The sequence below is a fragment of the Orcinus orca genome, chromosome 7 (assembly GCF_937001465.1).
Source record: "Orcinus orca chromosome 7, mOrcOrc1.1, whole genome shotgun sequence".
NCBI classification, from domain to species: domain Eukaryota; kingdom Metazoa; phylum Chordata; class Mammalia; order Artiodactyla; family Delphinidae; genus Orcinus; species Orcinus orca.
The window spans coordinates 93,814,748-93,838,021 of NC_064565.1; the positions used below are offsets into that span (position 1 = coordinate 93,814,748).

Sequence of the window (23,274 nt, forward strand, 5' to 3'; positions counted from 1 at the left end):
TCCCTATCCCACACCTCTAGGTGGTCGCAAAGCACCGAGCTGATCTCCCTGTGCTATGCGGCTGCTTCTGACTAGCTATCTATTTTACATTTGGTAGTGTATATATGTCCATGCCACTCTCTCACTTCATACCAGTTTACACTTCCCCCCACCCCGTGACCTCAAGTCCATTCTCTACGTCTGTGTATTTATTCCTATCCTGCCCTTAGGTTCTTCAGAACTTTTTTTTTTTTAGATTCCCTATATATGTGTTAACATATGGTATTTGTTTTTCTCTTTCTGACTTACTTCACTCTGTATGATAGACTCCAGGTCCATCCACCTCACTATAAATAACTCAATTTCGTTTCTTTTTATGGCTGAGTAATATTCCATTGTATATATGTGCCACATCTTCTTTATCCATTCATCTGTTGATGGACACTTAGGTTGCTTCCATGTCCTGGTCATTGTAAATAGAGCTGCAATGAACACTGTCGTACATGACTCTTCTGGAATTATGGTTTTCTCAGGATATATGCCCTGTAGTGGCATTGCTGGGTCCTATGGTAGTTCTATTTTTAGTTTTTTAAGGAACCTCCATATTGTTCTCTATACTGGTTGTATCAATTTACATTCCCACCAACAGTGCAAGAGGGTTCCCTTTTCTCCACACCCTCTGCAACATTTATTGTTTGTAGATTTTTTGATGGCCATTCTGACTGGTGTGAGGTGATACCTCATTGTAGTTTTGATTTGCATTTCTCTAATGATTAGTGATGTTGAGCATCCTTTCATATGTTTGTTGGCAATCTGTATATTTTCTTTGGAGAAATGTCTATTTAGGTCTTCTGCCCATTTTTGGATTGGGTTGTTTGGTTTTTTGATATTGAGCTGCATGAGCTGCCTGTAAGTTTTGGAGATTGATCCTTTGTCAGTTGCTTCATTAGCAAATATTTTCTCCCATTCTGAGGGTTGTCTTTTCGTCTTGTTAATGGGTTTCTTTGCTGTGCAAAAGCTTTTACATTTCATTAGGTCCCATTTGTTTATTTTTTTTTTATTTCCATTTCTCTAGGAGGTGGGTCAAAAAGGATCTTGCTGTGATTTATGTCATAGAGTATTCTGCCTATCTTTTCCTCTAAGAGTTTTATAGTGTCTGGCCTTACATTTAGGTCTTTAATCCATTTTGAGTTTTTTTGTGTGTATAGTGTTAGGGAGTGTTCTAATTTCATTCTTTTACATGTAGCTGTCCAGTTTTCCCAGCACCACTTATTGAAGAGGCCAGCACTATTACTGATCTTAGATATGGAATGTCTCCATCTCCTCTGATTTTAATCTGACTTCCTGGTAGGGTCAGATAAAGGGCTGGCTGGTACCTCACACTCAGTGTTTACAGTGCTATGCCCTTGGAACTGGTTAATCTCCAGAACTGGCTGATTTTGAGAATCTCTGAGGCAGCTATATTTAAAGTAAACTTTTTAGTGAAGTCCAACCTAAATATTAAAAAGCATACAAAATCTTTGTGTACTGCTCAATAAATTTTCACAAGATGGACACATCTGTGTAACCACCACCAGTTCAAGAAGAACATTAGCAGTACCTTAGAAGGCCTACCCGGGCCCTCGACCAGCCACTACTCTCCCCTATTGGTCACTGCCATTCTAACTTCTAAAACCAAAAATTATTTTGTCTGTTTTTGAAATGCATATAATTGGTGACATATGCTGGGTACTCAATTGTGTCTGATTTCTTTTTTTCACATAAGTGTAAATCCTCCAGCTTTGTTCTTCTGCAGGGTGGCCTGTTCTATTCTTGGCTATATTCATTTCTATTAGAATCACCTTGTTAATTTCCATAAGAAAGCTTCCACAGCAGCCTTACTTTGAATACAAAGATCATTAAAACTGATGAATTAAAATCTTTAATAAGTCTTCTAATGTATAAAATGGTCTATCCTCCATTAATTTGTGTTCCATCATTCATTTAGGATCTCTTCAATTTTATTCAATAATGCTTTTTAGTTTTGTGTACCGTTAACTCTCTGGAAGTGTTTGTGTAAGACCAGAGTTATTTATTCTTTAAATATTTAGAAGGGGTCACTGGTAGAACCTTCTAGATCTAAAAATTTCTTTGTAGTAAAGTTATTAATTACAGATTTAATTTATGTAATATAATTAAGATTTCTCCAGGGAGCAGATTGGGCAAATTGATTTTTTTCCCTAGGAATTTGTTAATTTAATCCAAATATTCACATTTATTAACAAAAAGATGTTTATAGTATTCTCTTTTTTTAATTTATTGAAGTATAGCTGATTTACAATGTTGTGTTAATTTCTACTCTACAGCAGTGATTCAGTCATACATATATACATATATTTTCTTTTTCATATTCTTTTTCATCATGGTTTATCACAGGATATTGACTATAGTTCCCTGTGCTATACAGTAGAACCTTGTTGTTTATCTATTCTATTTATAATAGTTTGCATCTGTTAATCCCAAACTCCCAGTCCATCCCTCCCCCACATCCCCTATTCTTTGGCAATGACAAGTCTGTTCTCTATGTCTGTGAGTCTGTTTCTGTTTCGTAGATAAGTTCATTTGTGTCATGTTTTAGATTCCACATATAAGTGATATCATGTGGTATTTGTCTTTCTCTGTCTGGCTTACTTCACTTAGTATGAAAATCTTGAGGCCCATCTATGTTGCTGCAAGTGGCATTATTTCATTCTTTTTATGGCTGAGCAATATTCCATTGTGTGTATATATATATGTATGTATGTATGTGTATATATATACCACATCTTTATCCGTTCATCTGTCAGTGGACATTTAGGTTATTCCCATGTCTTAGCTATTGTAAATAGTGCTGCTATGAACACTGAGGTGCCTGAATCTTTTTTTTTTTTTTTTTTTGGCGGTATGTGGGCCTCTCACCGTTGTGGCCTCTCCCCTTGCGGAGCACAGGCTCCGGATGCGCAGGCTCAGCGGCCATGGCTCACGGGCGTAGCCGCTCTGCGGCATGTGGGATCTTCCCAGACCACGCAACTTAGGTTGCTTCCATGTCCTGGCTACTGTAAATAGTGCTGCAATGAACATTGGGATAGATGTCTCTTTTTGAATTATGGTTTTCTCAGGGTATATGCCCAGTAGTGGGATTGCTGGGTCATATGGTAGTTCTATTTTTAGTTTTTTAAGGAACCTCCATACTGTTTTCCATAGTGGTTGTATCAATTTACATTCCCACCAACAGTGCAGGAGGGTTCCCTTTTCACCACACCCTTTCCAGTGTTTATTGTTTCTAGATTTTTTCATAATAGCCATTCTGACCACTGTGAGGTGATACCTCATTGTAGTTTTGATTTGCATTTCTCTAATGATCAGTGATGTTGAGCATCTTTTCATGTACTTCTAGCCCATCTGTATATCTTCCTTGGTGAAATGTCTATTTAGCTCTTCTGCCCATTTTTTAATTGGATTGTTTGCTTTTTTGATATTGAGCTCCATGAGCTGTTTGTATATTTTGGAGATTAATCCTTTGTTCTTTCGTTTGCAAATATTTTCTCCCATTCTGAGGGTTGTCCTTTTGTCATGTTTTAGGGTTTCCTTTGCTGTGCAAAATCTTTTAAGTTTAATTAAGTCCCATTTCTTAATTTTTGTTTTTATTTCCATTACTCTAGGAGGTGGGTCTAAAAAGATCTTGCTGTGGTTTATGTCAAAGAGTGTTTTTCCTCTAAGAGTTTGATAGTGTCTGGCCTTACATTTAGGTCTTTAATCCATTTTGAGTTTATTTTTGTGTTTGGTGTTAGTGTTCTAGTTTCATTCTTTTACATGTATCTGTCCAGTTTTCCCAGCACCACTTATTGAAGAGGCTGTCCTTTCTCCACAGTATGTTCTTGCCTCCCTTGTTGTAAATTAGATGACCATATGTGTGTGGGTTTATCTCTGGGCATTCTATCCTGTACCATTGATCTATATTTCTGTTTTTGTGCCAGTACCATACTGTCTTGATTACTGTAGCTTTGTGGTATAGTTTGAAGTCAGGGAGCCTGATTCTTCCAACTCCATTTTTCTTTCTCAAGGTTGCTTTGGCTATTCGGGATCTTTTGTGTTTCCATACGAATTGTAAAATTTTTTGTTCTATTTCTGTGAAGAATGCCATTGGTAGTTTGATAGGTATTGCCTTGAATCTGTAGATTGCTTTGGGTAGTATAGTCATTTTCACAATACTGGTTCTTCCAGTATAAGAACATGGTATGTTTCTCCATCTGTTTATGTCATCTTTGATTTCTTTCATCAGTGTCTTACAGTTTTCTGAGTACAAGTCTTTTGCCTCCTTAGGCAGGTTTATTCCTAGGTATTTTATTCTTTTTGTTACAATGGTGAATGGGATTGTTTCCTTAATTTCTCTTTCTGATCTTTTGTTGGTGGTGTATAAGAATGCCAGATATTTCTGTGCATTAATTTTGTATCCTGCAACCTTACCCAATTAATTGATTAGTTCTAGTAGTTTTCTGGTGACATCTTTAGTATTTTCTATGTATAGTATCATGTCATGTGCAAACAGTGACAGTTTTACTTCTTCTTTTCCAATTTGTATTCCTTTATTTCTTTTTCTTCTCTGATTGCCATGGCTAGGACTTCCAAAACTATTTTGAATAAGAGTGGCGAGAGTGGACATCCTTGTCTTGTTCCTGATCTTAGTGGAAATGCTTTCAGTTTTTCACAATTGATTATGCTGCTTGCTGTGGGTTTGTCGTATATGGCCTTTATTATGTTGAGGTAGGTTCCCTCTATGCCCATTTTCTGGAGAGTTTTTATCATAAATAAGTGTTGAATTTTGTCAAAAGCTTTTTCTGCATCTGTTGAGATGATCATATGGTTTTAATTCCTTAATTAGTTAATGTGGTGTATCACATTGATTGATTTGCATATTTGAAGAATCCTTGTATCCCTGGGATAAATCCCATTAGATCATGGTGTATGATCCTTTTAATGTGTTGCTGGATTCTGTTAGCTAGTATTTTGTTCAGGATTTTTGCATCTATGTTCATCAGTGATATTGGACTATAATTTCCTTTTTCTGTGATATCTTTTTCTGGTTTTTGTATCAGCGTGATGGTGCCTTCGTAGAATGAATTTGGGAGTGTTTCTCCCTCTGCAATTTTTTGGAAGAGTTTGAGAAGGATAGGTGTTAGTTCTTCTGTTAATGTTTGATAGAATTCGCCTGTGAAGCCGTCTGGTCCTGGACTTTTGTTTGTTGGAAGATTTTTAATTGCAGTTTCAATTTCATTACTGTGATAGGTGTGTTTATATTTCTAATTCTTCCTGGTTCAGTCTGGGAAAATTGTACCTTTCCAAGAATTTGTCCATTTCTTTGTGGTTTTCCATTTTATTTTCACATAGTTATTTGTAGTAGTCTCTTATAATCCTTTGTATTTCTGTGGTGTCAGTTGTGATTTCTCCTTTTTCATTTCTAATTTTATTGATTTGCATCCTCTCCCTTTTTTTCTCGATGAGTCTGGCTAAGAGTTTATCAATTTTGTTTATCTTCTCGAAGAACCAGCTTTTAGTTTTATTGACCTTTGCTATTGTTTTCTTTGTTTCTGTTTCACTTATTTCTGCTCTGGTATTTATGCTTTCTTTCCTTCTACTGACTGGGTTTTTTTGTTCTTCTTTCTCTAGTTTTTTTAAGTGTAGGATTAGATTTTTTATTTGAGATTTTTCTTGTTTCTTGAGGTGAGATTGAATTGCTATAAACTTCCCTATTAGAACAGCCTTTGCTTCGTCCCATAGATTTTGGATCATCGTGTTTTCATTGTCATTTGTTTCTATGTGTTTTTTAATTTCTTCTTTGATTTCTTCACTGATCTCTTGGTTATTTAGTAGTCCACTGTTTAGCCTCCTGTATTTGTGTTTTGTACAGTTTTTTTTCCTGTAATTGATTTCCAGTATCATAGCGTTGTGGTCCAAAAAGATGCTTGACATGATTTCAGTTTTCTTAAATTTTCCAAGGCTTGATTTGTGACCCAAGATGTGATCTATCTGGGAGAATATTCCATGTGCACTTGAGCAGAAATTGTATTCTGCCTCTTTTGGGTGGAATGTTCTGTAAATATCAATTAAATCTATCTGATCTATTGTGTCATTTAAAGATTGTATTTCCTTATTTATTTTCTGTTTGGATGATCTGTCCATTCATGTAAGTGGCGTGTTAAAATCCCCACTATTTTTGTGTTACTGTCAGTTTCTCCTTTCATGGTTGTTAGCATTTGCCTTATGTATTGAGGTGCTCGTATGCTGGGTGCGTAAACATTTATAATTGTTATATCTTCTTCTTGGATTGATCCTTTGATCGTTACAGTGTCCTTCTTTGTCTCTTGTAGTAGTCTTTATTTTAAAGTCTACTTTATCTGATACAAGTATTGCTCCTCCAGCTTTCTTTTCATTTCCATTTGCATGGAATATCTTTTTCCATCCCTTCACTTTCAGTTTGTATATGTCCCTAGGTCTGAAGTGAATCTCTTGTAGACAGCATATATCTAGATCTTGTTTTTTATCCATTCAGCCAGTCTGTGTCTTTTGGTTGGGGCCTTTAATCCATTTACATTCAAGGTTATTATCAACATGTATGTTCCTATTACCCTTTTCTTAATTGTTTTGGGTTTGTTTTTGCGGGTCTTTTTCATCTCTTGTGTTTCCCACTTAGAGAAGTTTCTTTAGCATTTGTTGTAAAGCTGGTTTGGTGGTGCTGAATTCTCTTAGGTTTTGCTTGTCTGAAAAGCTTTTGATTTCTTCATAAAATCTGAATGAGATCCTTGCTTGGTAGAGTAATCTTGGTTGTAGGTATTTTTCTTTCATCACTTTAAGTATATCCTGCCACTCCCTTCTGGCCTGCAGAGTTTCTGCTGAAAAATCGGTTGATAGCCTTATGGGGTTTCCTTTATATGTTATATTTGTTTTTCCTTTGCTGCTTTTAATATTTTTCGTTTCAATTTAGTTTTTGTTAGTTTGATTACTATGTGTCTTCATGTGTTTTTCCTAGGGTTTATCCTGTACAGGACTCCATGTGCTTCCTGGACTTGGGTGACTATTTCCTTTCCCATGATAGGGAAGTTTTCAACTCTAATCTCTTCACATATTTTCTCAGACGCTTTCTTTTTCTCTTCTTCAGGGACCCCTGTAATTTGAATGTTGGCGTGTTTAGTGTTATCCCAGAGGTCTCTGAGGTTGTCTTCAATTCTTTTCATTCTTTTTTCTTTATTGTGCTCCTTGGTGGTTATTTCCACCCTTTGTCTTCCAGCTCACTTATTCGTTCTTCTGCCTCACTTATTCTGTTATTGATTCCTTCTAGTGTATTTTTCATTTCAGTTATTGTGCTGTCCATCTCTGTTTGTTTGTTCTTTAGTTCTTCTAGATCTTTGTTAAACACTTGTATTTTCTCTATGTGTGCTTCCCTTCTCTTTCCGAGATTCTGGATCATCTTTACAATCATTACTCTGAATTCTTTTTCAGGTAGGTTACCTATTTCCTCTTCATTTACTTGGTCTTGCAGGTTTTTACATTGCTCCTTCATCTGTGACATATTTTTTTGCCGTTTCTTTTTTTTTTTTAGTGAGTGGGATTGTGTTCCTGTCTTACTGGTTGTTTGGCCTGAGGCTTCCAGCACTGGAGTTTGTAGGCTGTTGGGTAGAGCTGGGTCTTGGTGCTGAGATGAGGGCCTCCGTGAGACCTCACTCTGATGAATATTCCCTGGGGTATGAGGTTCTCTGTTAGTCCAGTGGTTCAGACTCAGAGCTCCCACAGCAGGAGCTTTGGCCCAACCCCCAGCTTCTGAACCAAGATCCCACAAGCCATGTGGGATGGCAAAACAAACAAACAAACAAACAAAAAACAATTACAAAGTAAAAAATAAAATTATACTAGGAAACTAACAGATATGTTAGAAAGAATATAAAAATAAAAATATAGATGAATCAACAACCAGAAGGTACAACAGTACCACAAGAGTAAGAAAGAGGAGGAGGGAAAAGAGAAAAACGAAAAAGAAAAGAAAAAAGAAAAAAAGGGGAAAAGGCCTTGGCTGTGGAGGGCGGTGCCTAAGTAAGGGTGAGGTTTGGGTCGGGGGCAGGGGCTATGCTTAGGACCCACAGGGCTGGAAAAGGCCCTGGGAGCTGTGGGGGGTGGTGCTTAGGCTCAAGGAAGAGAAGGGGCTGGGCATGCCCCTACCCCGGTCTCAGAGGGTAGGGGACCTCACCTGGGAGCCCAGCAGGCTTTCTGGGCTCGAGTGCCTAGGGTGAACACCCTCCACTCCTCTCCCTCTCCTCCTGGAGGGCCCCTCCCACCTGCCCCTCCTGATCTCCCCAGCCTCCCTCCTATGCCCCCAAGCACCCACGTGGCCTGGAGGGGGCCTTGAAGGGCAGAGGACTGGCCTGGGAGCTCAGCAGGTTCCCCAGGCCCAAGTGGGTGGAGCAGTCACCTTCCTCTCCTCTCCCCTCCTCCTGGAGGGACCCTCCCTTCTGCCTCTCCTGATCTCCCTGGCCTCAGGGACGCCTATCCTGTCTGGCCTCCACTTCTCCTCCCCCCCCGTCCCCCCGCATCCTACCAGTTCACTTGGGGGTTCCTCCTGTCTCCTTGGATGTCAGGGTCCCCCACCAGCGGGCGGCAGATGCCCTAGTTGTGGGGAGACGCTCTATAATATTTTCTTAAGATCATCTTAAATTTCGTGAGATCTACAGTAATGTGCCTTTATCATTTCTGATATTGGTAGGTTTTATCTTTTCTTTCTCTTTTTTTGATCAGTCTTGCTAGAAGTTTATCAGTTTTATTAGTCAAAGAACCATTTTTTGGCCAGATTCAAGAATAACAGGGGAAGGTTTACAGTTCTTCTTTGTGCCCTGACTCATATTAGTATAAACAGGAATATCAGGGATCTTCAATGAATCTTGAGAGAGATCTGGATATTCTGTTCAGACAACACCTATTTTTTTTTAAAAAAACTTTGAAGAGTATGAGGTATTGTTAGCTGAGTTTGAGAGGGGTGCATTGTTACTGTTATTTACATTTGTCTCAGATTAAGCAGGACCTCTCATTCCTAAGGAAATGCATGGCAGCCCTTTCTAGAGGTTCGATTGGTCTTATCTGTGTAGACTTACTTTATGTTCTCCATTCAGTGTGGCGCATGGTCTCGCACAGTTTAGGTGTTGGGGTGGGAACTAGTTTCATGAAGGATAGAATCATTCAGAAGATTACTCTGTGCAGATTTGACTAAACTTGCAGCTCTAGGAATGCTACTGCCTTTTTAGGAAGGCAACTTAAGAAGTTATCATCTCAAGGCCCTTCATTTCTTTTCTTAAAATAACCATATCATTTAAATCAACTGAGTTCTTTTCTGTAATACTACTTGAGAAGTCTAGAAGATATGAAGATTTGAGCCAGATCAAGCCACAGTGAAGAGCTAGAATAGCCCAAAAGCTGAAAACAAATTAGTTTGTAGAGAGGGAAATGAAGTGCTACACTGGGTTTCAAGGCCCAGTTGAAGGTTAGAGGCCAGGGTGGAAGATGCAGAAATGTTTTCATGTTCCATGTACGTGGGCTGGAGTTAAAGACATCCCACAGCTGTCAAAGGCCAGCCAAATCCTTTGGGATAGAGCTTCTCATTAGTTTCTGCTCTTCTCCTGGCTCCTTCTACAACATAAGAGCTGAAAAAATAATACATTTTAATTTCAGAATCTTCATTTGAAAATATTTGGGAATCAGATGCTCCCCGATAATTGTTTCAACTTTTGAAGAGCACTTAACCTTGTATTATTTCAAAAAGAACTTTCTATCAAGTGTGAATCCAGGGAGCAAAAGAAGCCACGTACATAAAGGCTTGTAACTCTTTGTTCTCTTGTGGGAATTATTATTCTCTGTGGAATTATTGTGATTTTAAGACCCATTAAAGAAAGTTGACATTCTCACTTTTCATCTTCCACCCCACATCGTCGTTCACAGTTGGTCTGTACCCTGGTTGCCTGGTTGAGCTTCAGTGATGTCTGTGTTCCAGGTCATGATCTTGCTGTGCAATCAGCAAAGCTTCATCTGCACCCACGTTGACTACTGCCACCCTCACTGCTACCTGCACCACAGCCGCTCCTGTGCCCGGCTCGTCAGGGCCATTAAGCTGCTCTACGGAGACTCCGTGGACTCCCTCCGAGAGAGCAGCAGCGTCAGCAACGTGGCTCTCCGGGGCAAGAAGCAGAAAGAGGTGAGCGAATGATCACATGATAATATACCAATGATAGGGAAAGTGATGTCCTAACAACCTTTTCTCTGGAAATGCAAACTTCAGCCCACTGCAGTTGCATAAACCAGGCTACAGATCTGTGTGATTTCGAGCAAAATTAGAAGATGGGTACAAAAAAGACAAGTGCCAAAAAAAAATAAATAAATAAAAGACAAGTGCTTTGTCTTCATGTCCATGAGCAAACATGGGCTCAACTCTTTTCCCAGGCTTATTTCTACAAATAAATATGAACTCAAAGGGGCACTGGTAATAAGTAGGTTGCTGTGGTAGGAAGAATAATGTCCCCCCAAAGGTGTCCGATTTCTAATCCCTGGAACCTGTGAATATACTACCTCACCTGGCAAAAGGGATTTTGCCTATGTGAGTAAATTAAGTATCTTATAATGGGGAGATTATCCTGGATTAGCCAAGTGGGCTGAACGTAGTCAGAGGTAGAGATGGAGATGTGATGACAGAAGCAGAGGTCAGAATGATGCAGGGTAGTGAGTCCAGGCAGCCTCTGGAAGCTGGAAAGGGCAAGGAAATGGATGATTCCCTAGAGCCTCCAGAAGGAGCACAGCCCTGCCAATTCATTTTAGACTTCTGATCTAGAGAACTGTTAAGATAATAAATTTGTGTTATGTTTTTGCCAGGAAGGCTTTAGTGATTTGTTACAGCAGTAATAGGAGACTGATACAGTTATAGCTTAAGAAATAAGCAATAAATGGCCCAACTGTTCACTGATAAATAATAGAGTCAAATCAGACTAAAGGAAACTTCTTCAAGAAACTATTACATTTTCTAAGCATTCAGCTGCACTTTCCTGAAAACTGAACAGCTGAACTGGCAGAAGATGAAGACAGTAACCAGGGCTGCCGTGCTTCTGCCAGGGAAGCCCTGAGTTACCCATCTGCCCCTGAACAGGCGTGATGGCCAAGATGCTCTACTGCATGCTGCTGGCCGCCCCTGCAGCTGCTTCTCACAAGTGGATCTGCCAAGAGATCTTTATATAATCCCTATTCATTTCGATGAGCATTCATTGTGCACCTGCTGTTGGCACAATATGAGGCCAGATATTCTTGGAGAAATAAAAAATAATTAAGCAGGAGTAGAGGTTATTTCTGTTGATACTAAAGAGTTTGTGAACCAGGTTTGGTGGGGTGGGAGGATGGCAATAAAATACAAATCAAGCTAGAGAATATAAACAATAACAAAAAATGCACAGTTGAGTTGTATATCAATCTATAATGCTTTAGCACTCACAAAAGGGATTTATTTAATTATGATTTTTAAAAATTTGAAAGCAATATGGGTATATGGAAGAAATTTTGGCTAATACAAGAGCTCCTAAAGAGATCCTAAAGAAAAAAGATATGTATCTCCTGCGTATCATAAGTGTGCTAATTTGCCTTCTGGAAAATGACCTTTTAGTATTTTCTTCAAAGCATATGTATGAGCATATAAGGTAGGTATACATCACTGACAAAGTACTTTTTGATTCTTGAAAATCTTGTGCAGGAGATACTCTTCATCACATTTTACAGATGAAAATGTTGAGGTTCAGAAAGATGGGATTGTCCACAGTTCACATCTAGAACAGCTAGACTTTAATTTATAAACATGGAATTTCAAAGTCAGGGCTTTTTCAACTAGACTCTATTGCATCTACCGGTATTCAAACTATACAAATTCTGAGGGGAAATCAGGTGGGGAAACTACATGAACTGCTAAATGATGACATAAACAGAAAAATATGTATGTGTATATATGTTTGTATGTGTATGCATGTACATAGACATGCATTTATGTTTGAGATACATGTATACATTTATGTTTGAGATACATTTATGTTTGAGATATATGTGTATATATGTTTGTGTGTGTATTCATGTACATAGACATGCATTTATGTTTGAGATACATGTATGTACACACATGTATCTCAAACATAAATGACACTTCATACAAAGAAAACCTATTTTTATTTAGGTAAGTTCTCCTTCATATAAAAACTCCCTTAGCTTTAGAAGAAAAACATATATGTTGAAAATTGTAAAAATACGCCAACCTAATGTTCATTGTTCACCATACACACGCTGAGATTTCTTACTTCCATACCTTTGCTCCAGCTGTATCTTCACCTGTAATCTACATGTGGCTGAACCCAAACATCCTTCAAGATCCAGCTCAAGTGCCACCTCCTTCTTTTCTGATCCCCCTAGCATTTACCACTGGGCATACTGCAGGTGGATGATTAATGACATTGTCTATTCCTTCTTCCTCTAAACTACAATGATGGTTTACTTGTGCTTTTCACATCCTTCATTCAATTATTCATTCATTCATTGATCCATCCATCCATGGGTCTATTCAGTAAATTTTAAAGAGATTCTGGACCATGCTGAGTCCATACTGTGTTGGGTATAGTAATGGCCAAAGAGATATGGCCCTACCCTTGTAAGATGCACACAGTCTAGTCTAGAGACAGAAATTAATCAAACAAACATCCCAAGTTGATGTAAAATTGCAACAACGATAAGCACAATGAAGGAGAAGCACTCTGTGCTGAGAGATCTTATGAATAAGACTTTGAACCAAGGATGATGGCTGGAGCATGGAGGACCGTGGTGCCTGATGAGGCTGCACAGCAGGTAGAGCGCAGACCAGGTTGAGCCTCTGAGGCCTTGGGAAGGATTTTAGTCTTTATCCTGTGAATAGTGACAAGCACCGAGAGGTTTTTAAGATTGCTCTGCCTGCAAAGTGGGGCTACTTACATCCCTATTTCTCTTCTCACTTAATTATAAAGCTTCTTGAGAACTGAGGCAGTCTTACACATTTTGCATCCTGTGTGATACCTAACAGAGTACCTCACTATGGCAGAGAGACTACAATATTGAGTGAGTGAGTGGGCTATAGAGTTCTATGATGTTTCATGAGTGCCTTTCACCTCTGGCCCATCCAGGACACTGGCCTGAAGCAGCAGAAAAGGTTACCAACCTTACATGTTGCTTACCTTTTTGAAAGGGAAAGTAAAGCAAGAGTATAAGTGTTCCCTAACCCTAACACACTTAAATTAGTCATGCAGGTGGAGAGCTGAAAAGATGTATTGAGTCTTCTGTGATAAACATTTTATTTCCAAAATGCCAGCCTCCTGTTCAAGCTTCTTTTTTATTCTCTCATGATGTTTCCATTTGCCTGTTCTGAATCTGTCACATAAATGAACAATGCCCACATTTTCAGAGCCCAAATGAAAACAGAGTAGGCAATAAATCAAGAATAAAAGCAGTGATTCTGATTCAAATCGAGACTTATGAGCAATTGGTATTTCATTCGTGTTTCCTTTTTAATTGGTTTTTATGGTAGAATATATTTGTGGCAGCTAGTACATTTTGTAACCCTTCTAACTCTGATCAATCTGCTAATCTACATTTCAGTGCTCAGAGACTCCCTGTACATTCTGTTAGACTGTTTTAGTGCACTTCCAAATTTGAGAGGTTTAGATAAGCTATCATTATATATATCACCTTCACCAAAAGGTGAATTCACCAAAGAAGTCTTTGAATTTTCCTGTATATCTCTACCTTGTCTAATGCTATGTTCTAAACATAGTAATGTGCAATTAGTGCTTGCTGATGGAAATGGGTGGATAAAACATTTTTTCCTTTCAGCCAAAAAGGGGAGGTAACTAAGAGGTTATATGTACCCAAAAAAAGAAAGGGCATAGTGTCCATAAATTTTGTGAAGCCAGTGTAAATGGCAAGAGGCCACCTGATCTCCTGCAGGACTAATATTTTTCTAAAGCTATGGAAAACACAGCTGTGAGGCCAAGACCAAGCCCTAGGTCTTGATTTCATGGGTCAGAATTACTCTTCACTATGATATACATAACTCCTATGTCAAAGATGTATGAGACACAAAGGGTCTGGGTTACCTCTGGGGAAATACTATACTTCTATTGGCATGTTTCTTTCCAGAAACATGAGGCAATCCCTTTCCCAAAGAACCCAGTAGGCTGACTCCAATTTTCCCAAATGTTAAATACCTCATTATTTCCACAGTGTTATCATCATTTATGACATGTATTCTCCTTTTTTACTTATCTTGAATTTTCATTTGTTTGCTAGCTGTCTCTCCTGGTAAGATACACTCTCCAGAAGGGTGTATCATGGGGGTTTTGCTCCTCAGCATATCCTCAGAAGTTAGCCCTGTTCCTGGCAAATGGTTATTTCTTAATAAACATACTTGAATTATTAAATGAATAAGTAAAAATTTTACTTAAACTAATTACGTATTATGCCTCCGTTGTCAATAATATTTTGTTGTGAGTAATAGAAACCCATTGAAATTTGTTCAAATAATTAGAGTTTCTTCAAAGGATATAGCAGAATCTCATGAAACCAAGGACAGGTGGGGAACACAGTCAAGCCTCAAAGGAATGAGATCCAAAGCAGCTGTCCATCTGAGGTGGACAGTGTCTCATCTCTGCTTCTTTCTGCATCATCTCTGTCTGCTGACTCATCTCTGTCCCCTGACCAGCAACCCCTGCTTTATTCATCTTGTACTTAGACTGAAGTCTCAAGGTTGCATCATCATTTCTCAGTCCCAGTAACCATCACTAAATGAATCAGACTCGGTCCCCTAATTCCCTAGGACAGGAGTTTGATGGGACCAACCCCTCCTCTTTCTGATCCAAACACCACAAGTGATAATTCCCTGGACAGTTAAAGGATAGGTTTTGCACTACAGATTTTATCTGAAGTTCTACACCATCCCATAGCAAGCATGTCCCAGTATCCCTGCCAGCTCTTGGGACTGTATAATGTCCTCCCACTGACCATAGCTTCCTCTGGTAGATAGACTCAAAATGAATGACATCCTCTATTAGTGATAAATTCTGTCCTTCAGTCTTGGGTTACTAGTTTTGGTTTTCTTTGCAGTCCGTGGTTGATGTGTGTTTCCAACCACCACCTACATCTCACAGTCCAGTGAAATTTCTAACTCTTCAGGAACCACTAATGGTTATAATTATATAATATGGTTATAAATGCCTTCAGAACCAGCCTCCTACTCCATCCATTTTCTTACTCTCTTCTAGCCAAGTTTTACACCACGTTACCAAAGCAAAAAGCAACTGACGATAATGTTGTTAGTCTGAGTCAGGGTCACACCAGTAGAGGACTTTAGGGACCTCACATAGGGTACCCAAGTGCCCATCACATGTGTACCCATCTTTAATACCTGTTTTCAGGCCTGAACAAGTCACTCAAGAAGAGTTCCTAGCCCATCACCCTAGTGTAAAAGCCTTTCCAATTCCCTTCCCTTTCCACTAAAACAAACATCCTAATATCTTGAAGCCAGCAGAACACACCAGGCTTCTTAAGGAAGCATGCCAGGATATTAAATATTTGATATTTGAGAAGCTTGACTTATACCTTCTGTCCCCAGCAGATAGGATTAAACAGAAGCCTACATTTCAGAGTGTGAGAAACAGACATAAATGTTTGTCCTTTTTCCTCTGAGTATTTTTCTGTATCTGCTTGCTTAAAATTCCTATAAATTAATCAAAAGTATTGTTCAAAGGTAACCCTGAAAAGATAAAGTGTCCAGCCAAAGGAGAAAGCAATAAAATATTTTCAAAATTTAAAAATCAATTTTAAAATAACTCTAACAACCTGGGGAATATTCATCATAAAATCACAGTGAAATGAAATGTTTAAAACTGTGTACCACATATATAGCATCGTCACAGCTTTGCTAAGATGCCTAGGGGGACAAAGGGCTGAAAGGAGCCAAATAATGGCCATCACTGAGTTGAGGATTATAAGGATTTTTATTTTCTTCTTCATAGTTTTTTTGTATTTTCCAGGTTTCTGCAATTTACATTTTTTTATAAATAGAATAAAAGCAGAAAGATGCCACTTTTTAAATACCTTGATTTTTTACAAAGTCAGATGCACCCCTATATTTATATGGAAAATGATTGCCATGTATGATTTTAGAAGTTTTCAAATTATATAAAATAAGCATGATATTTATGCTATATTTTGCTTTTACATTCACAGGGGGGAAATAAAGCATTGCAGGATTTCTCTCCCCAGATGATATTTATTCCCAAGCAGGATTTCTCTCCCCAAATGATATGTGTTCCCAAGTATGTGACTCCACTTTTTTTTTTTTAAATCTTTAGAAAACACAGCAAGAGCTCTGATTCATTTGTTTCCAAGTAGATTCGTTTAAGAGTTCATTCCATACTGGTCACATAACAGACGCATTGTCTTGGGTCTTTTTGTCAGAGTTTTGAAAGACTTTCTTGGAACATGCATGTACTTTTTAAATTTGCTTTTTCTTTCAAAATATCTCCATCTATAACACTGTGAGGCTCTGTTCAGAAATTCTTAAGGAGTTCAGTTGTTTTCCCTTGGCACTGAGGGAGAGAGTGTTTCATTGACATGTCACTGGAAAAACAAATGAGCATTTATACTGTGCAAAGGGATGGATTCCCTGTTTGCACAGCCTGGAGTGCAAAAAATGGAGTCATCAGGACTCAGGATAAATAAACAAGGGCCTGCCACCACTGGAGCAATCATTCTCCCAGCTGCTCTGTCCACTCCATTCCTTGGCACTTAGAGAGTCAGGGGAAGAAAATGTCTCCTCCGTGTGTATGCAGATGTCAGGCTTATTCTGGACCCCGGTTGAGGGGACAATTTAAAAGAAGAGCTGCTGCCTCCAATAGACAAGTATGGGTTTTTAAACAAACAAACAAAAAAACACTTTACCTGGATGATGGATGCTATGAACTCGTACTTCATTGATGAGTCTTTTATCTTTCACTTCCTAACACTCCTCTGTGAAACATTTTCTCTTCCAAATAATCAACTTGTAACATCCAACCCTTTAAAGGGATTATTAGAGAGAGTGGCTTTTAACTGGCAATATTTAAAAAGATTTGTATTTTTAACAGCTTGGTGGAATATAATTAGCCCTGAAATGGAAATCAGGAGATCCTGTCCTTTCCTTATTCTACTAATAACCAGTTTTGCAATTTGGTCAAGCTACTCCACCTCTCTGGGTCCTGGTCTCCTCAGTGGTAAAAGAGGAGTTTGTTGCTAAATACCCCTAAGCTACCTTTTCATTACAAAATTAACTGCTTTTATCACTTTCAGAAAGTGCAGGCCCATAAAAAGTCCTTACTGAAATCATCTGTTGCATTAGAACCAGTTGGTTGTTTGGAGAATTTGGAGGAAAACAGCACTGTTGGGTTTTGAGAGAACACAACACTCTTCGTCACCTATCTTATGTTCTTTCCAGTGCTCAGATAAATCATGCCTGAGGACACCTTCGCTGAAAAAGAGAGTTTCAGATGCCAACCTAGAGGGGAAAAAGGACTCTGGAATGCTGAAATACATCAGACTACAGGTATTGATGCATGGATCAGAAATGTTCACGGAGCAGTAATAAGGAGGGAACTCCAGATACCTTGTTTACTAATGTTTGGGACATACAATGCCAACTGGCACAGTGTTGGCATAAAGGCCCTCTAATTTGGTGAGCAAGAATGCTACCAAGTATGCAAGGAAAAATCCCTTCTTGCTAGACAGCCAACTTCCATAGAGACAAGGCTTGGGGGGCTTGGCTAGAACCATGCCTCTTCCCACTCTCTCCACTCTAATGGAGCCAGCTTCCCACCAATGTGTGGTAGCGACGCTCATAGGTCTTGGAATGAGACAGTCGGGTTTCAAATCCTATACCTGCTGCTCTGGCTCTGGGACCTTGGGCAAGTTAACTTAATTTTTCTCAGTTTTAGTTGCCTAATCTCTAAAATGGGGATTTTAACACTAGACCCATCTTAAAGAATTATTGCATGGATTAAAAAAGATAGTATATTTAGCTACTTATCCAGTGCTTGGCACAGTTATATTGTTATTACAACCTAAACTCTAAATCATAATACATTTCCCAGGGGAAGAGAAAAAAAAAGTTTCATGTTTTTCTAGAAAGTGTTTTAAATGATGGTTAAAGACCTAGACTTGCCCCAAACCTACATTTATCACCAAAATTATTTGAAATAATGGATTAAATGGGATTTTTTTGGCTAACCTGGAGCAATAACCACAATGTATAATGTTGTGAAGGGAAAATGCCATCCAAGTTCACTGGCTTAGAAAACTACCTTTCTGAATGGGACTCCTTTATAAATTAGAGGCTGATCACAGTTTCCAGTGGAAATCAGCTTCTAACAGGAAGGAAGATAAGATGCTATGAAAGTCCACCAGGACTTTAAACACAAAGATATATTGGCTGGAGTCCTTCTTTCTCACAGAGCTATACTTATTCTACAGTTTATTGCCTAGGTGGTTGCAAATTAATTTTTGTGGTGAAAGTATTATAAAATTAATATGATTTGGGGGTAATTATACATCAACTAATAGGGTGTAAAGCTTATTATACATCATGCCAATAAATACGCTCCCACTTTAGAACGTATTTTAAGGTCATTTAAGGAAAGCAGAGAGAGGGGAAGTGACACTTAACACTCTAGAGGAGTACAACAATCAGTGTCTTCAAAGATTTTACGACATCATTTCCATCTTTTTCCAGGTGATGAGCCTGTCGCCTGCTCCCTTATCTCTGCTAATCAAGGCAGCACCGATTCTGACGGAGGAGATGTATGGAGACATCCAGCCAGCTGCCTGGGAGCTCCTGCTCAGCATGGATGAGCACATGGCCGGGGCAGCAGGTAAAGAAAGACCACCTGGGACTCTGGTCCTGCCGCCACTCATCCCAGCGTCTAAACAAGAGAGAGGCACATTCATTCCATTTTCACCCTTAGGTCAGATTGCTAGCAATGGCTGGACCTCTAGACAGAGCTGTGCACTAAACAGAAACAGGCCTAGGTTCTGTGTGCACCCTTTTCATGTCACTGTATAGTTTGCACAAGGGCAGCATGTCTCTCCCAAGATGTTCCCAAATTATAGAGAATGATTTCCCCCAGAACCTACATTTTCACTATATTTCACAAAAGATAAAATTCTTTTTGTGCGTTGTGATTTCCCAGATTGACCACGAACAACCATCATTAATTTTATTAAATCTTATGTGAGTAATAGTCTGTGTTCAAATCACAATATCAAAATAAATTTGTGAAATTTAAGTGACGTGTCCAAAGCCACATAGCTAACAAATGGTAGAGGTAGAATCTGGATTCTTCATCGTTTTCCATTTTTTGTGCATATTCCTTTATTTTATAGTTATTTTAATTGAAAATGCACATGGTTAAAATTCAAATAATATGAGTGTATGAAGTTTAAAAGTATCACCCTCTTTCCCATGACTCCCAGTCCTCTTTCTCAGAGGTGACAATTTTTAAATTTCCCAGGAAACCTCTAGGGTAAACTACGCATATATATATATATATATATATATATATATACACCTATGTATGTATATATTACGTTTCCTTTTTCACACAAATAGGACATACCATAAAGACTTCCACATTTTGCATTTTGCATTTTTATCTAGGAGACTTTTTTAAGAGTTTATTTGAACAAAAATTGATTCCAATCAGGCAGTGCCAAGCTACAAGTGGTTAGGAGCACTCCACCAAGAGTAGCTCAGGGAGAGACTTTTATAGAGAAAAGGCAGAAGCAAAGAAAAGCAATTATTTATTGTCTGTAGCATAAAGCCTAGTTAGCTGTTTGTGATTGGTTATCCTTAGCATTTTGATTTGTAACCTTGAGGTGTTTATAGGCATAGATTTTGGTTTGCTTATGTAAGCTGCCGTGGCACTAGAGCCACCTCAGTCTAATGGTCTCCTTTTAAAACAACTTAACAATTTCCCCCTTTTGGTCATCCTCTCATATGTGAAAAGTTGACCAAAAATTAGTATTAATGCCACTCTTTGTCACCATCAGAGTTAAGTTTCTCTTGTCTCATTGTGAAACTCATAGTAGGTTATGATGTCATGTCCATGGAAGAATTGTTTTGCTGTTCATCTCGTTGTTCATCTTGTTCCTGTTTCTCCAAGCACAGTAAGACCAGCCAACGTACTGCTGATGGCTGTGAACATACATTTAAGACCGTTGAGAGAAGATAGCACACCACAGAGACTACAGTGATAACTATTAGAAGGATAATATCAAGAGACTGAAGTGTACTCCTTAGCCAGGGCCCCAGTGAACCAAACTAGCTAGTATCAAATAAATCAAAGGATGTACCTGTTTAACCAAGTGGCTTGTTTGTTAATTTTCTGTATTTGCTACAATAGTAGAGATATTGATCAGGGCGCAGCAGGAGACATTTGCTATGGCACATGTTCAGCCAATAACTAATCTAAAGCAATTCTATTATCTAAATTTACCTTAGCAAGAAAATCTTGGGACTTTGGTTGTTCAGCTACGGCCTTAGCAGTAGATTCATCAACAGTTGCCAGAGTTAAGGAGCATTACCTTCCTATGCATTAACAGAGAAAAAAAGCAAGTAGTGAAAAGGCAAAAGGAATAAACATTTCATATTGGTGTTAAAGACCTTGATCTGCAATCTTGGGAGACAGCTGTCTACCACAAGATGCCATCTGCCTCTGGGTAAGAACCTCCTGAGTCAATTTTAATTTTAGGTCTCCAGCTGGTATGCAGTTCCAAGAGTTTGGAGAAGCCCTTTTTAACTGAGGGATGTGGACCCAAGGTTCAATTCCATGAAGTTTTCTAAGTAGTTTTAATTGTATATATTGATTAGAATTCTTAATACTTAGAACTGTTTTTTCCTAGTGAAACTAAGATGTAAGCAATTGTGGAGTGTCTGTTATACTAGCATTCTGTGAGTTGGCAAATTTATAAATCCATTTCACGATTTCTGGAAGTATATTCTTTCTTAGTAAATTTTTCATGGTGGCACAAAACATGTTTAGTAGTAAACGCAAATATCTTTAGTGCCTCTGAAAAGGAAGCCAAAAGTAGATAAAGCTATGTTCAGTAATTAATGTTTCAATATTGTATCTTATTTGGAAATGATCTAGATATTCAATGAATATCCATCATTTAACTTATCTCAGCAGAACTTTAAGGTTTCAAGTTACCAAAAAGATTTTAGAAACTATTTTTAAGTAGACATACCATAAAGCATAATGTTGAAAAATTTATTTATAAACTTTTTACTTTTTTAAAAAGTAAACTTTTATTTACATCTATTTAATTTATTTGTTCTTAACAATTATGTTTAGAATATTCATGAAAATTTCGTGAGACATTAAACAGATAACCATCATTTTGAGTTATTTTTCTTTCTGACAAATTCTATAACATGAGTTTATTTGACTTTTAGTAAACCTAGGTAGGATAAAAGTATTATATTTAATGCTAATAACTCTAAAGACATACCTATTTTGATTAAACCAACAAACTTAAACCACCTTTTATTTACTGAAGGTTATCCTAGATCAAATGAACTTGAAAAAATTTTTGGTTAGTTTCTGGATTTCTGAGAGTATACTTGATTTATGTAAATGCTTGTTTGTCTTTAAGCCAATTAATAGAGCTCTTTACACATTAATTTTGGCAATACCATCCAAAGGTAGAAAAATATCACACATCTACAACATACGAACAGAGATATACATAAACATACAGACAGATGCAGAGATCTTATAGCTTTAGTTTTAAAATTTTGGCCATGAGACAGGTATGATAATGCAAAACTGACTAGTTTATAAAAGAACAGTTGGATCTAAATTGTGTTTCTGGCAGATAAAATAAGTTAAGGTTACCTGCTCAGATAGCTAAAACTTTTACTAATATTTGTGGGAAAGACTTTTAAGATTTTTCATTCACTTAATTTCCAAAACAGCTCCCTTCTTTTTCTGATAAGAATTACTTCCATGAAGTTTACATTTCCAGAGATGGCTTTGGGTTCCTAGAGAAGACCAGGTAGAACATTTATATCTCAAAGGCACAGAGAAAAGATACAAATTTCTCCAAAAAAGGCTTTTGTTTCCTAAATCCAGTTTTTTTTTTAAACAATATCTGCAAGCCTTTTGAGATAAATAGGGGAAATTTGGGGATAGGTAAAAAGGATAGGTGGGCTTTGAGTTGTTTCTAGAGCCACATTTCTGTTCTTACAAAGACTTAGTGTGTTAGACAGTTGTTTTTAATTCCTTGAAAGATTGGGTTGCAGCCTGACTATCAAGATGCTGACCCAACCATCCAACTACATTATTCTTAGTTTTCTTCTTTATATCAGGGAGAAGAGCTCTAAGATGGAAATCCAAAGATTCCTGCGTTCTAGAGCTGTGTGTCTTTGGAACGCTTCAGTAAATCCTTCTACAATGGCTTCAGCATGTTTTTCGTTCCCTCTGGGTACATAATTTTATTTTAGGTTAGGGGAGAAGGCCTAAAAAATGGTTCCTATCAGGCTCTGAATATCAGCTTCCAGTTTGGTCAACTTCTGACTATAGAGCTAATTAAAAACAAAAATTTTTTTTTTTCAAATATCTTGTCAGGTTCGAGCGAGACAAACAGTAAATATTCCTGGCAGTATTGAACTACCCCATGAGCACAACATCCAGAGCCACTCCCAAAGATAACCAGAAGAAAGAAGGACTTAGACAGTTCCCCTGAGAGCTGGCAATGGGAGGACCCTAGCCACAAATGGAATGTAACCCACATTTCTGCCTGGCTATATTTTTGAGTTCCCCAACCTGATGATTGCCAAGCTAAGTTCTCAGGACAAAAAATGAGATGGACAAGAAGGCAATAGCTGTCCCCGGGAGAGAAAGGATCAATAACCTTTTTTTTTTTTTTTTTTTTTTTTTGGTAATTTGGAAAGGAAGCGGCAATGTGAAATTTTACCTTCTTCTCTCAACCAGCCACCACAGGTAGAGAGGTCTGGGGGAGCTGACGTTAGTAAAAATTCTTACTCTTTGCCGGCTTCTGCCAGTTTTCCCAGGGTGATGTCTGCAGGCTCCAGAGTGAGGGAGGCATTCCAGTGGGTCTCATCCTGGTCACCAGTAACTGTAAAGGAGGAAAAGTAATTTT

At 38.2% G+C, this 23,274-nt stretch overlaps 1 protein-coding gene across 8 annotated transcripts in view; it reads left to right on the forward strand.

Annotated features, from left to right (window-relative positions):
• The window catches only part of UNC80 (unc-80 homolog, NALCN channel complex subunit), a 242,990-nt gene that overhangs the window by 134,174 nt on the left and 85,542 nt on the right, over nucleotides 1-23,274 (forward strand). For all 8 annotated transcript variants that reach the window (XM_049712089.1, XM_049712087.1, XM_049712088.1 and 5 more), the window contains exons 28-30: nucleotides 10,028-10,228; nucleotides 17,555-17,662; nucleotides 18,845-18,983. In XM_049712089.1, coding sequence (XP_049568046.1) covers nucleotides 10,028-10,228; nucleotides 17,555-17,662; nucleotides 18,845-18,983 — 448 coding nt within the window. The remainder of the gene's footprint in view (nucleotides 1-10,027; nucleotides 10,229-17,554; nucleotides 17,663-18,844; nucleotides 18,984-23,274) is intronic.